The 13,402-nt window shown below is 28.8% G+C and overlaps 1 protein-coding gene across 3 annotated transcripts in view; it reads right to left on the bottom strand.

The window, feature by feature from the left end:
- The window catches only part of LOC107438976 (uncharacterized), a 73,507-nt gene that overhangs the window by 11,857 nt on the left and 48,248 nt on the right, over positions 1 to 13,402 (bottom strand). For all 3 annotated transcript variants that reach the window (XM_043046103.3, XM_016051410.4, XM_016051411.4), the window contains exons 15-16: positions 10,627 to 10,847; positions 9,212 to 9,366 (exon numbers count right to left, since the gene is read on the bottom strand). In XM_043046103.3, the coding sequence (XP_042902037.2) occupies positions 9,212 to 9,366; positions 10,627 to 10,847 (376 nt within the window). The remainder of the gene's footprint in view (positions 1 to 9,211; positions 9,367 to 10,626; positions 10,848 to 13,402) is intronic.

Raw genomic sequence — 13,402 nt, 5'->3', positions numbered from 1 at the left:
ATTCTTTAAAGTGATGTAAAAAAAATTTTGTACCTTTTAAATAAAAAAAAATTCTTACTATTATTTAATAAAAGAATAGCCATTAAGCCATTTACTAAACCTTTTTTTGAATGGAATTATCTTGGGATAAACGAATTTTTATAATAGTGTAGAAAAATTTTTTGAATTCGCTTAAAAAGTTCTCGAGATATGGCGAAATACGCAAAAAGTAAAATTAATATTAAGGGGACCAAACTTTGGATTGCCTCCTGCACCCAACTATGGAGACCATATTTCCCAGATTGCAACTACCCCCTCTATATTTTAGAGTTCAGAAATTTGAATCCTTTAAAAGAAGAAGAAAAAAAGGTGTGTTTATTCAAAGAGCTTACGTTTTTGCGTCTGATTTCCAGGGATGAGATTAGCCAAAACGCAAAAAAGCTGAATTTCCACGATAGTAAATTTTACGCAAGCGCAACCCTATAATAATAAATTCCAGACAGTTTAAGGTAATAAATAATGTGTTGACATACAATTGTGTACTAATCTATTATTATAAAAACGATTACATTGATACTTAGCATTTAGTGAGAAAAAAAATTACCAATTGAAAAAATAAAGCAGGAAATTATATTTTTCCTCAGTTCACATAAGAGACAATTACTACTTGAGAAACTACCTGGTTTAGCAAATTAAAACTACTAAGAATATACATTAATATTTCATTTCTTTTAATAAATACTGCTATGTGATTTATAGCAAATATATCAGTAATATTACCCTTTAAAATATATTGGGGAAAAAAAACTTTTACAATGGACCGAATCATTATGTTCATTTTATAGTCTAATCTAACTACAGCCCTCTGAAACATATCAATAACAGTAAAGTAGAAATATATAGTAATTCCTTAACATACAAAAATTGCTATTTTAGTTTGAAAAATTACATGACAATCAGCAACTGTTTAGATAATTGTTTTTTACTTGATAAGAATTTTGCATTTTATAGCATAAATAACAGCAATTATAAATAAAATTTTGATGATGAGTTAATTAACTCTTTTTCCCCCCCAAATTTTTTTTAATTAAATCCCTTTTTAAGTGATTGCTTTTGTTTACTATATCTTTTATGTTTGCTATATTTAGTCGTTAGTCCATCTTCAAACATCTTGTGACAAATCCTATTTTTTCTTCTTTGCAAGCACAGAATGTAAGTTTTGAATATATTCCCTTCCAGTTTCTCTGATGTTGTAACACTTACATATACTAATAATCGTCGTTAGAAAAACAGTCACCTTTATAGTAACTAATTAAAAAAATTTTTTACTTCTAACAAGAATCGCGATAGCTGATCTTAAAATTGCGTGAATATGAATAACAATTATGGATTTTGAAATCACATGAATATGAAACTAGATAAACGATTTTGAAAATGAAAAATACATACTGGGATATAGAATTTTTTAAACGCGTAAATACAAATCACGATTCATAATTTTTAGATAGGGTAAACACGAATCATGATGCGTAATTTTTAGATTGCATAAATAAGAATTATGATGCATAACTTTTAGAATGCGTGAATGCGAATCCCAATGCCTTATTTTAAAATCACGTATAAATACGAAAATCAATGTTTGATATTATAAACCGCATGAGCAAATCAACACATTGAATTTTAAACTTGCGTGAATACGAATCGCTACATAGGTTTTTAAAAAGACGTAAATACGAATCACAATATCGGATTTTTAAATCTCGTAAATAAGAATCGCAACGTACAATATTCAAATCGCGTGAATAAGAATCGCAACACGCAAATATGAAAAGCTATGTTTGATATTAAAATCGTGTGAATAAGAATCAAGATATTAGCAGATTCCAGGCTTGGGACCTCTAAAAGGCTTGTCAGAAGCAGCGTCATTTGAACTATGAAAATCGGATCTATCTGGAGGGCGGGTAAAAAATTCGGAAAATCTTATCTGCTGCGTGTAAAAGGGGAGAAAATAGGTGAAATAAGTAAAAATGAGAAAGGATTAGTAGCTATGTAGTTTGAATGTTCTGTTTCTTTTTGAAAATCGGTGAATTTTCTGAAAAAGCGGAATACTTATAAAAAAAATTTTAATTTTTAGAAAATCTGAATTTTTGATAAAAAGGCTGAAATTTAAGAGTTAAATGTGAAAAAAGCGGAAATCCGCTAAAAAGCGGAAAAATCTCATCCCTGGATTTCGTAACTTAAAACATCGTCTGCACTAATTATTTAGCCTATTGAGATCACCCCTTCCAGCCATTCAAGTTGAAGAACGTGAAGATCCCATTTTTTGATCGAAAGTTATTCAGGGTAACCACTTCCACACTTGGTGTGATGATATGGGGTATCATCGCATACGACACACGATCACCCTTAATATTGATCCTTGATAGCCCAGTGGTATGTTGGTGACGTGTGTTACCTTTCACGGCAGGGCTCCTAGTCGTCAGTTTCCAATATGATGATGCTCGGTTACACTCAATAAGAACGACATAGGAATGAATCAGTCACATTACTACTTTTTCCCTGCTTGGTCCCCAGATTTGTTACCGAACGAGAATATCTGGCACCACGTTGGGTGGCAAGTTGGGCAACCTCAGATCGATTTAGCTGTGTTTTTACAGCAACCGTAGTAAGAGATGCCGCAGGACATCATAAAGGACTTATGTGCTAACGAGATTATGAACTTAACGATTATGGATTTAAGTGCATCAATGCCCGATTGCCAAATTTTGAGTTGATGAAGCTCTGTGACTGTTGAATCTTTAAGCCAAGTTTAAAAATTGTAGTGCAATTCCAGAAATAGAACAGTGCAAGAATGTCATCGCCTTGCCAGTGATGAAGGCGATGGTGTATCACCAGCAAGAAATTAGATAGGAGAAATAAAATTTATCAGTACTTAGTTGGTCACCATGATCAGAAAAAATTGAGAGATTTTTGGTTCGATTTCAGAGAGCAGGAGTTGAAGCCTTAAATCAGGAATCTCATGCAAAATCCAGAGTTACAAGCGTAATTCATACATTTAAAATAATTCAAGTATTAAACCAATTTACTGGGTTAATATCTATTATAAGGTTCATATGCAAAATGCCAATTTCAAATATGTAGTTATGTAAAAAAAAAAATTTACTGTTTATATTGCAAATCATAATTCAATGCTATACAAATATTACTTTATTCCTTAAAGTTATTTAAAATTATTTCACACATTTCTTTTCTATGTATTCTTCCTTTTTAAAATATTATAGCTTTCTTGGGTAAAAAATTTAAGCCGCCTATCGCTACTCCAACTTCGGAAAATTTCATTTAATATTCTTAACACTGGGATTTATAAGATTTTATATACTAATAATTAACGATTAAGATGTGTGGTTGAGTGTGTTTTAATTTAGGACTTATTTCCTTCGAATTCGCTTCAATTTTATTTAAAATTTTATTTCTTAGTTTAAAAAAATTATGCTACTAAGATAAAATAAGATTTTTAAGCATCTAATAGAGCCAAAGCAAGAAACAAACGAAAGATAAGCACGTAATAAAAGAAACAAGATTAAACAGTGTTATTAGATATGTCGGCACAAAATTTAGAAGGAGAAAAAGAAAGAAACAAAACAAAATTGATACTAAGCTATAGAAAAAGAGCATGTACATTTTGTGCCAAATTATTAATGCATGGTAACTAAAAATTATCTTCTCATTTTGTCATGCAAATTCGAATTAAATAGGGCATGAATACAATAGATAAGTTCAACTATTAGTATATGTTTATCACAGTAGCAACTTTTACCTTTTCCCCTTTTATAAATATAGAGTTTAGTTGCAGATAAAAGTTAGAAGCTATTTTCTAATTACGCCACAAATAATCTAAGGCAAGTGGAGACGCAAGTTCAACTTTGATCAGGGTTCCCACTCAATTTCAGAAGAGAAAAAGAAAATTCACTGATTTTTTCAGGTATATCAGGTAAATTTAAATACAAATCCAAACCATATTTTATCTATAACATGCAATTTTTAATCAGAAAACTTTGATTTTCTTTAATTTGCAGTGTCAAATATTAGATTTTAAGAGCAAAAACATATGATAGAATGAGAATGGAAACATGGAAAAGTTTTACTAAAAAGTGGAATTTTATAAAATAATTGCGATAGATGTTAGAATTATTTAACTCGAATCTCGATAGCTGATCACTGTTACTGACAATTCCAAGATTGGCCATTTTCCAGATATAGGAATTTTCCAGGATTTTTTCGTAAAAAATTTAAAATGTCCCAAGCTATTCCCTGCTTTTCAGAGTTAAAATAAAATTTCCAGACAATTTCAGGTTTTCCATATTCTCTGTGACCCATGGGGTCCCTGTTTGAGTTTATTTTTTAAGATATGAAATTTTGTACCAAGCCATTTCTTAAAATCCATAGTTCTTACAAACAAATAGTATGCAAAATTCAATAGAAAGAAAATAAAATTTGACTTTGCTTTATTCAAGTGTAAGAAACAGCTAATTTTATAATATTGGATGCCATTAAGCATAAAAATTGAAAAGACACCTTTGAGTCACCTTATATTATCATGGCTATGAATGGCAGATAAATGCTTATTGCTGATAAATAATTAATTTTTCCACTGCTTTTAATTTTTCCCATTCAAAGCATTGTTAACTTATGATATAAATTTACAGATTCACTCTTAATAAGTAAAAACTAATTCTATTAATTAAACACACTCTGTTTATAAAGTATCTGTGTGCACTGGAAAGCAACAATTCCTGATTCAAACTGATTGTGATTCTACCTACAGATCACCTCGGTCTTACTTTAAAAAAACCTAAGAACCTAAATGGTTTTTTGCATGCATAATCGAACAAATTTTTAAAAATTATCTGCTCCCTAGCAGCGAAATCTGATGTTCTATAACTTATATGGGGGTTATTTTTTAAATAAGGGTCGTTTGAAAATAACTAAGCGAAAAAATATTTTCAAGAAGCAAATTTAATTTCAGATTCTACATATGCCTCTCATTTTTTTCTCTCAACATAGTTGACAAGTTTGTTTAAGCACTTATCATTCCTTACAACTAGATTTAGAATACTCTCTTCAGACAAACTAGCCGCCTGCTTCATTAACCAAGAGGCCGCAGTTGTTTTCACGTATTCGTCATCGATGTAGTGATTGCATCAAAATGATGTTCGAAATATCGGATAAGATGAAAATCACTCAGGAGGGGTGGTTCAAAACTTCCCAACCACAAAAGTCCAATAAAGTTGGAATCTGGTCTCATTGGGTCATTGTCATAGAGTAGCAAAATTCCCAATCAGTAAGGCAGGGAATTTCGCTACTTCACAGATCTGCCAGTGAATGTATGCAGCAGGCAGGTTTTTTACCAACTAAAAACACATCACTGACTGTAACTTACACGGCAAGTGATTTGTTAAATTTGAGCATTTTATAGACACAGAACTGATCGTACAGTTTACCTACACAGCTGCAACTGAGCACAGTTGTTACCAAGGAATGCCAAGACAAGACACAAACACTAGTAGGGACGCAAGCGTCACCCATCAGTGTACACAACAAAACAGCCCTTACTTAAAAAACAACCCTTGAATATCATTTTTTTTTTACAGGCATTAGTTTTTAAAATTTTATTTGGAAAGACATTGGAAAGTGAAAGCAACATTCTTTTCAGCAGAACAGAAAGATTAGCTATTTTTGATTACTGATTCTGACTAAACAATTTGACCAAATTCAATGTTTAAGTATACCATTTGATGCAGAATTCAATGCTCTTTAATTTGGATGTATGCAAAATATTGTGTAAGATGCATCACTTAGATGTCATAAGGCAATAACTGAAAATAAAATCATTTTCAGTTTTCTAAAAATTAGTTTGATCTAACAGTCTAATTTTACTGGGCTGGATGCTGCATGAAAGAAGAAGTTTGAGGAGCTAGAATAATTCCTAAATGGTTAACCCTTCCCATACGGAATCTAATATTTATTTAATTTTTTTTTATTTTTTACTGTATATGATAGAGTAGAAAGATTGCAAAGATTCTCTGATGGATGGTTACTGTGCCTTTTTTGTTCAAAAGATTCCTGACTCAAAACTAAAAGTAGACACAATTTATTTATATTTTTCCTGTTTAGATTTTGTTTATAATTTCGATTTTTGCCACATTAAAACTTTTATTCCTAGAATGATTTGAAATTTATTTCTTTTTTTAATTATACAATTTTAAAACAGAAAATATTGCATACAGAGTAATTAGTGAAATGGGACGCATTTTATGAAACATTGTGAAAGAGAACACAACTTTTAAATGTTTGAAATTATCTGGATGATCCTTATCATAAGGGCAGAACTTTTTCGAGCTCTCTGCAACATATCTTTCTAATACTAATATCCTTCTGCAATATACTTTAAAAATAACAAATACCAAATACACATGTTACAAAAACGTCAACAAAAAGTAACAAAAACGACAACTTAAATGTAATATTTTTCTTAATTCTAATATTATGGGGAATATTCTTCTATTTTGTAGGATTAAAACACACTGATGATTTCCTTTTTCGTATTTTGTAAATCATCATCACATTAAAAAAATACATCATGAAATCCGTAGCAGTACCAAATGAAAAAAAAGATCGACCACGAAATCACTCAAATCTGATGATGAAAAGGGTTATTAAATCATTCGATGTTACTAAATCATTTTCATTTCGAGATTCGGTTGTTGTAATAAATAATATCATACAAAAAATATCAGATTTTAAAAACTATGTGAAAATCAATAGTAGTGACTGCTTAAAAAATTTCAGAATGAAATTTCTGCAGAAAAGAAAACCAAATTTTTACTTTATTATTCATTATTTTTCATTATTATCAATCGAAAATAGAAAAATCCCAAGCATTTTATTTAACTCCGATGCACGAGAAAGGCATCTTTTGAATTTAATTCTGAAGAAAAGATAAAACTTTTGAAAATTTCTGCAGAAAAAATAACCAAAATTTTTACTTTCTAAAACACAGGCTTCACAGAGAGCAGGAGAAAAACCAAGATATTTATACATATCAGACTACTTTAGAAAGGGAATATAAACTAAAAAGGAAGTATAATTTACTTACATATAAGGGAAAGGCAAATTTTATGTCAGAAGTATTTAACAATGTACGATTTTTTAATTTCAGAGTGGCTTTTGTTAGAACAGAAAGCTAAAACAATATCCAGTATAATCAGGGGTTTGTCCAGACATTTTGTGAAAGGTCCTGTTTTTGTAAAATTGTGAAATAACTATTCATAATTTGTGAATATAAAATAAGCATTAAGTCACATTCTTTCAACCAGGGTCCTGCTTTTGTGAATTTGTGCAAATAGGGTCCTGTTATTGCAAAAATTGCTATAAACCTTTTTAAGAAGTTTTTAAATTGTTATAATAGGTACAAGATTCAGCTCAACAATTGCTGCTACTAAATTAGAGATGCAACATACATATATCAAATATTTGGTATTTAGCCTATACTGCTCAACACAGAATATCCATTTCGGACGAATAATGGAAACAAAATCACTCACATTTTTAATAATTTATAATGACATATTTTAAATAACACAGCTTAATAATGTATCACTTTTAATGTGTTACGCATAAAGTAAACTAAAATAATTCTTAAATTTATAATGTTTTATTTAAAAAATTGTCGGAAATTATTTTTTATTTACATAATATTCTATTAATTTTATGAATAAATGTAAATTGATCAATTATTCATTTACAAAAAAAAAATTATTATTTAATATTAACAAGAATGCGCACACAATGTTTGAAAAAGTGGAAATATTTTCTTAGAATACTAACATTTGGAATTTAAACCGTCTTTCCCCCTCCCGGGAAGGGTTTATTCGATTAACAAAACAGTATTGAAGATAAACAAATTTGTGAAGGGTCCAATTAAAAGATAAATTATTTTGTGAAGGGTCCGTTTTTATGAAAAGATATTTTGTGAAGGGTCCGTTTTTATGAAAAGATATTTTGTGAAGGGTCTGTTAACGGACCCAAATTTGTTCTAAACAGACCCCTGATAATCTTATTATTGAAACACAGAACAAGTCATAATAGTTTGAGATCTGTTGCATTAAAATAAAATGAATAAATCATCATGTTATCAATCATTTCTAGAATACAGAGTTGCCAAAGAAAAAATGAAATAAGAACAAAAATTTTCAATAATATGACTAGAATTGTCATATACCGCGATTCATTTAGTCAAATTGATAGCAAATATGATAATTTTTATATAAACGTTAGTGTTCCAGCACAACATTTTTACATCAACAAAAATTTGTACATTTGCAGAAAATTAAATACTTTTAATTATTAGAATTCGTTCAAAAAATACTTTTTCATTAAAAAAACCTCATTTTTATAAAAATTTTCCCTTTTATCAACAATCGATTTAGCAAATATATATATTGTGAAAAGTGATTACTCAAATTCGAAATTCACGTTGGAATTTCTAAAATCGTGCAGAATTTTGTAGCAATAACCATTAAAAGGGCAATTGAGAAACAAAATAGACTTACAATGGAATCTGTACAATTTGAGAGCATTGAAAAGTGATGACTCAAATGTGCAATTCAAAATTTTTTATTATTTTTTTTAAGAAAAAAAAATTTTTTGTGTACAGAAGCTACCACGGGCCGCAGGTTGTCAACTCAATTTACACTAAAAAACATTGCTAAGGAGTACGGAAAAGTCTCCCAATAGACGTAATTTCCGGAAAATAGTTGTTTTTCTAGCCTTTTCAGGCAAAAAAATAAAAAATAAAAAAAAAAGTTGTCATAGTATTTTAAGGCCGAAAACAATTTCAAATAGTGCATTTTATTCACCTGTGGCAACCCGGAAAATCAAATAAAAGAGATGTTATACGAATAATTATAAAATTAAATAGCTCCACACTAAATTTTTTTTTACTGTTTTGCTAAACATGTGTATGCAACCAAATGCACATACATCAAAATATTAGGAGCATTGGGACAAAAACAAAAAAATCAAGACAAATTATTTCTTATCAGGAATATTAAGACAGCTAGGACTCCTGAAAATATCTGTTACAAAAACGTTTAACCGTCAGAAGAAACAGAAATTCTCAAAACCAGAACACAATTGCATAATACTAAAAGTAATTTCAAAATGAACTTACAACTCATAAACATCTTCCCACTGTTGATAAAGTTTGGTAGCGATTTCTTTCAGAGGTGCAAGAGTAGATCCACCACCATTTGCAATGAGTCTCAGGATACGAGCATTTACTGAGAGTACAGAATCTTTTAACTCCTGCACATTGGTTAGGCCACTCTGAAGAATAAATAAATAGTTTTAGAAGTAAATAAGAATACAAAAAAAAACTGCAATAAATAAAAATCGATTATTATGTAAACAACAAAAAAAAAGGATAAAAAAAAGGGGGTAATGGCAGAGATTTCACACTGTAGCAATACTTATCCACAGTACATCCCACTAAAAGGAATAAATAATACAAGTTACAGTGTTTAACCAAAATAATTAACAACGCGAAATGAAAATTGATACGCAAAAAATCTCTTGAACTATCTTTTCTATAAAGTTAGGGAAATACATTTTCTCTTCTGTTATACTAGCTATATAACAATCTCCTTTTCTTCAAAAATTACCTGACTGATTAGTATTTTTATTTAAGATAAACTTGGCTATTAGATTAAATAAAAAAAAGATTGATATTTTATTATAACTCTTTTGCTAAATGAACCATGCTATTCTCTGATTTTGAAACTATCATTAATATTTTATTTATAACTTTTTATATAATAGCAAGACACACAGCCTTTCCTTAATCATAAATAATTGTTAAATAGAAATATTTGAAGCATTGTTCAACAGAGTGCAGAGTCAAATCTTTCAACAAAAAATAAGCACCTTTTATGTACTTTATAAGCACTAAAAATTTTTTTAAAGCATTATATACATAACAAAATGCAAAATAATTTTTAAAGACATGATTATGATAAAATAACTAGTTTCTGACAAAAAAAATTTTAAGGATTATATTAGCCACTATAAAAAATAGAAAGAGTTTACGGTTCGATTTCAGTGGGTGGAAAATGATGTCTGAAATTGAGAATATCTCGTTAAATGCAGCATAGTTGCATACGACAGAGCTAGAATCTAACCGAACCCATCTCTGTAGACGTACATGTGGACTTGCAAATATTTCATCAAACGTGTAAAATGATTGGCTCTTGCATACGCTGTGGACAGACGGTAAGCCAAAATGGATAGTGTTTAAATAAATTACGGTCGAATAGAACAATGTGAAAACTACACCTTTGCAAAAGACATGTCGAAAATCTCATTTTCTAAAAGGGAATATTAGCGTCTTTTTAAAAAACTCCAATGAAAAAAGCACCTTTAAGGGCTTTTAAAAAACAAAAATTTGCACATTTAAGCACTTTTTAAAAATGCTACACACCATGTTCAAAATTTGAAACCTATTTCAGTCCCTAAGATGTGTAGTGACTAGTGAGGAAGTAGGTAATAAGATATAAGAGGAGGAAACAAATTAACGATTACTACACTAACCTGTAAAGATTGTATGTTGCTAGCAATAGCCTTCAATGTAAGTGCTGAATCCAAAGAATTAACTGCATGGTCACATAAGTTGCTCAGTTGTGTCTTTAATTCCGCCAATGAACTGTGGACATCAAGTGTTGCTACTTCAAGATCATAGGAGTTAATTTTCTGATCACCTCTTGATAGTGATAATATCTTTCCTTGAAGCTCTTCCCAATCTTTTATGAGTTCTACAAATGGAAAAATTATTTTTAATGAAACATATATATACACTAGGATAGGTAGAACTAGAGAATGTTGAATATTTAAAAAAAAAAAAATCATTTATCATATTATGGATCACTGTATTCATTTAACAAATCAAAATAAATGTGATTAAATTTTTTAGCGTGACTTTTTATTCAGTGTTTCAATGAAATTAGTTACTAGAATGAATAACAATTAGTTATGCAAACTCACCAATAAATTGATTTATTTAAAAAATATTTACATTTGTTTTTTTATAAATATTAAATATAAATAATTTTGACAAAATATCAGTACTAAAGAACATTCAGTTAGAAAACTTAATACTATATTTATTTCAAGCATTTTAAAATTTATTTTCTTATACTTACAAAATAAATCTTATACTTAACAAAATATACTTAACAAAATATACTTAACAAAATATATACTTAACAAATCTTATCTTATACAAAAATAAATCTTATACTTACAAAATAAACAAGACCCTCACTATTTTTACTATACTGTCAAAGGCATTTAGGTCAGCTTTTGGTACAATAGGTAATAAATAAAATGCAAAAACTTTATATGATCAGGATAAAATAAATGATTTCTGACAAAGAACTCTTTTCTTGATTATATTAACCTCCATAAAAACAATTTATGCAGAATTTTAAATATATTACATATTGAGTCATGCATTCTTCTTTTTAGATTAATAAAAAATTTATTTCATTTCATAAAAAATAATAATTTTAATTCAAAATTATAATTAGTTAAACTATAATTCAAAAAAGCTATTGAGTGTATTTTTTAGACTTAATAATATACTTTTATAAAAGTTATTTATAAAAAAAAATCCAACAAAACATTAACAACAGTAATATTATTGATCATACTGAATTTATAAAGATACATAAAGAATTAAGCAGAACTAAGAAAACTTAATAATTTCTTATTACTAATGTAAATTAATGAGTCGCCCATATTAAATATTTATAAAAATTTTTTAGTTCAGTATTTCTTTAATAAAACAATTAAAAAAATCATTTTTCTCAATAGTTTTAGAAAGTAAATACAAGTACAGTAGAGCGCCGATTATCCAAACCCTTATTATAAGAACGTCCAATCATCCGAACTACGTTCGAATTCGCTTTCCCCCCTTTTTTTAAAGTTTAGAATATTTTTTAATCTATAGACAATTTTTCTAAATTTAGAAGAATTACTTATCTGAAACATCTGAAGACCATATTTAATTTACAACCTCTTTTAGCAGTTTTCTTATAGTAGCCATACATACATGTATTATTATACCATACATACATACATGTATTGTTATACCATACATATATATAGCCATACATACATGTATTGTTTCATAAATAATAATCATTCAAACTAGATTTTAAACAACCTTCCAATTATTCGAACTTTTCATTATCCGAACCACGCTTGGTCGGAAGCAGTTCGGATAATCGGCACTCTACTGTATTGAAGCTGAACATTTTTGTCAGAAATAAATTATTATATAGCACCAACATCCATAATATTTAACAAATCTGAGATTATAGAATTTTTTTATTTCAATTATTTTTAAATAAATTATTAAGAGATGAATTCAAGTTTTTTGGAATGAAAAATCTAAATTAACATAAGATTTTTTACTGCGTTTGCAAAATGTTAAAATAGTGGCAATTAATTTAAGTTTTGAGTTTTTTCATAAAATAGCTTAAGAGAGCTGAAAATTTAATAATTATTTTAAAAAAATAAAAAACTTAAAAATTTTATGCAATTAGTGGACAGTCCCCGAGTTAAAAATCCTAGAATTAAAAATCTCAATTAATTATAATCTATATTAAATTTGATTAATAAAAGGAATATGCAAATTTTGAGGTGATGAAGCTTTGTGATAGTTGACTGCTCAGAGCGCACTTGGAAATACGTAATCAATGAGATCCCAAATTCAAAGATTACGGTACTGATCTATAAATGGAACATCACAAGAAGGCCATTGGTCTGTCAGTGACGAAGATTCCGGTGCTTCATTAGCGATGAAATTAACCAGAGAAATAAAAAAACTTTTGCTATTGGAGAAAAAACTTTGACAACATTTAGTTAGTCCCCATGATCAGCAAAAATTCGAGAAATTTTGCGACTCAATTTCAAAGGACATAAGTGAAGCATGAAACTCTCCTGCAAAATGCAGAAGAGTTGCGCAGATCAGTGTAAGCACTTGTGGATCTGTAAGTATTTCACCAAACATGTAAAATGATTGGTATAACAAAATGGATTGTGACTGAATGAATTGTGAAAATGTTGACAGGAACAATATGAAAACCACACTTTTTGCTTAATTCACTACTAAAATCGACATGGTAAAGGAAAAAAATTTCATTTCGGAAAAGGGAAAATTAAGCACTTTTTAAAAATGCTACGCGCCTTATGTTTTGATTGACTCATTTGTTTAAATATCTTTTTAGTTTCAAATTACTACTAACCAAAAACTAAGCTTTTAAATATAGTCTAAGCACAAATTTATGCTCTGCATATCTGCATT

Source organism: Parasteatoda tepidariorum, chromosome 8, assembly GCF_982258835.1.
Source record: "Parasteatoda tepidariorum strain Cologne lab strain chromosome 8, Ptep-v5.0, whole genome shotgun sequence".
Lineage (NCBI taxonomy): Eukaryota > Metazoa > Arthropoda > Arachnida > Araneae > Theridiidae > Parasteatoda > Parasteatoda tepidariorum.
Note: the sequence above shows the minus strand (reverse complement) of the source record. Positions and strands in the feature narration are given on the sequence as shown.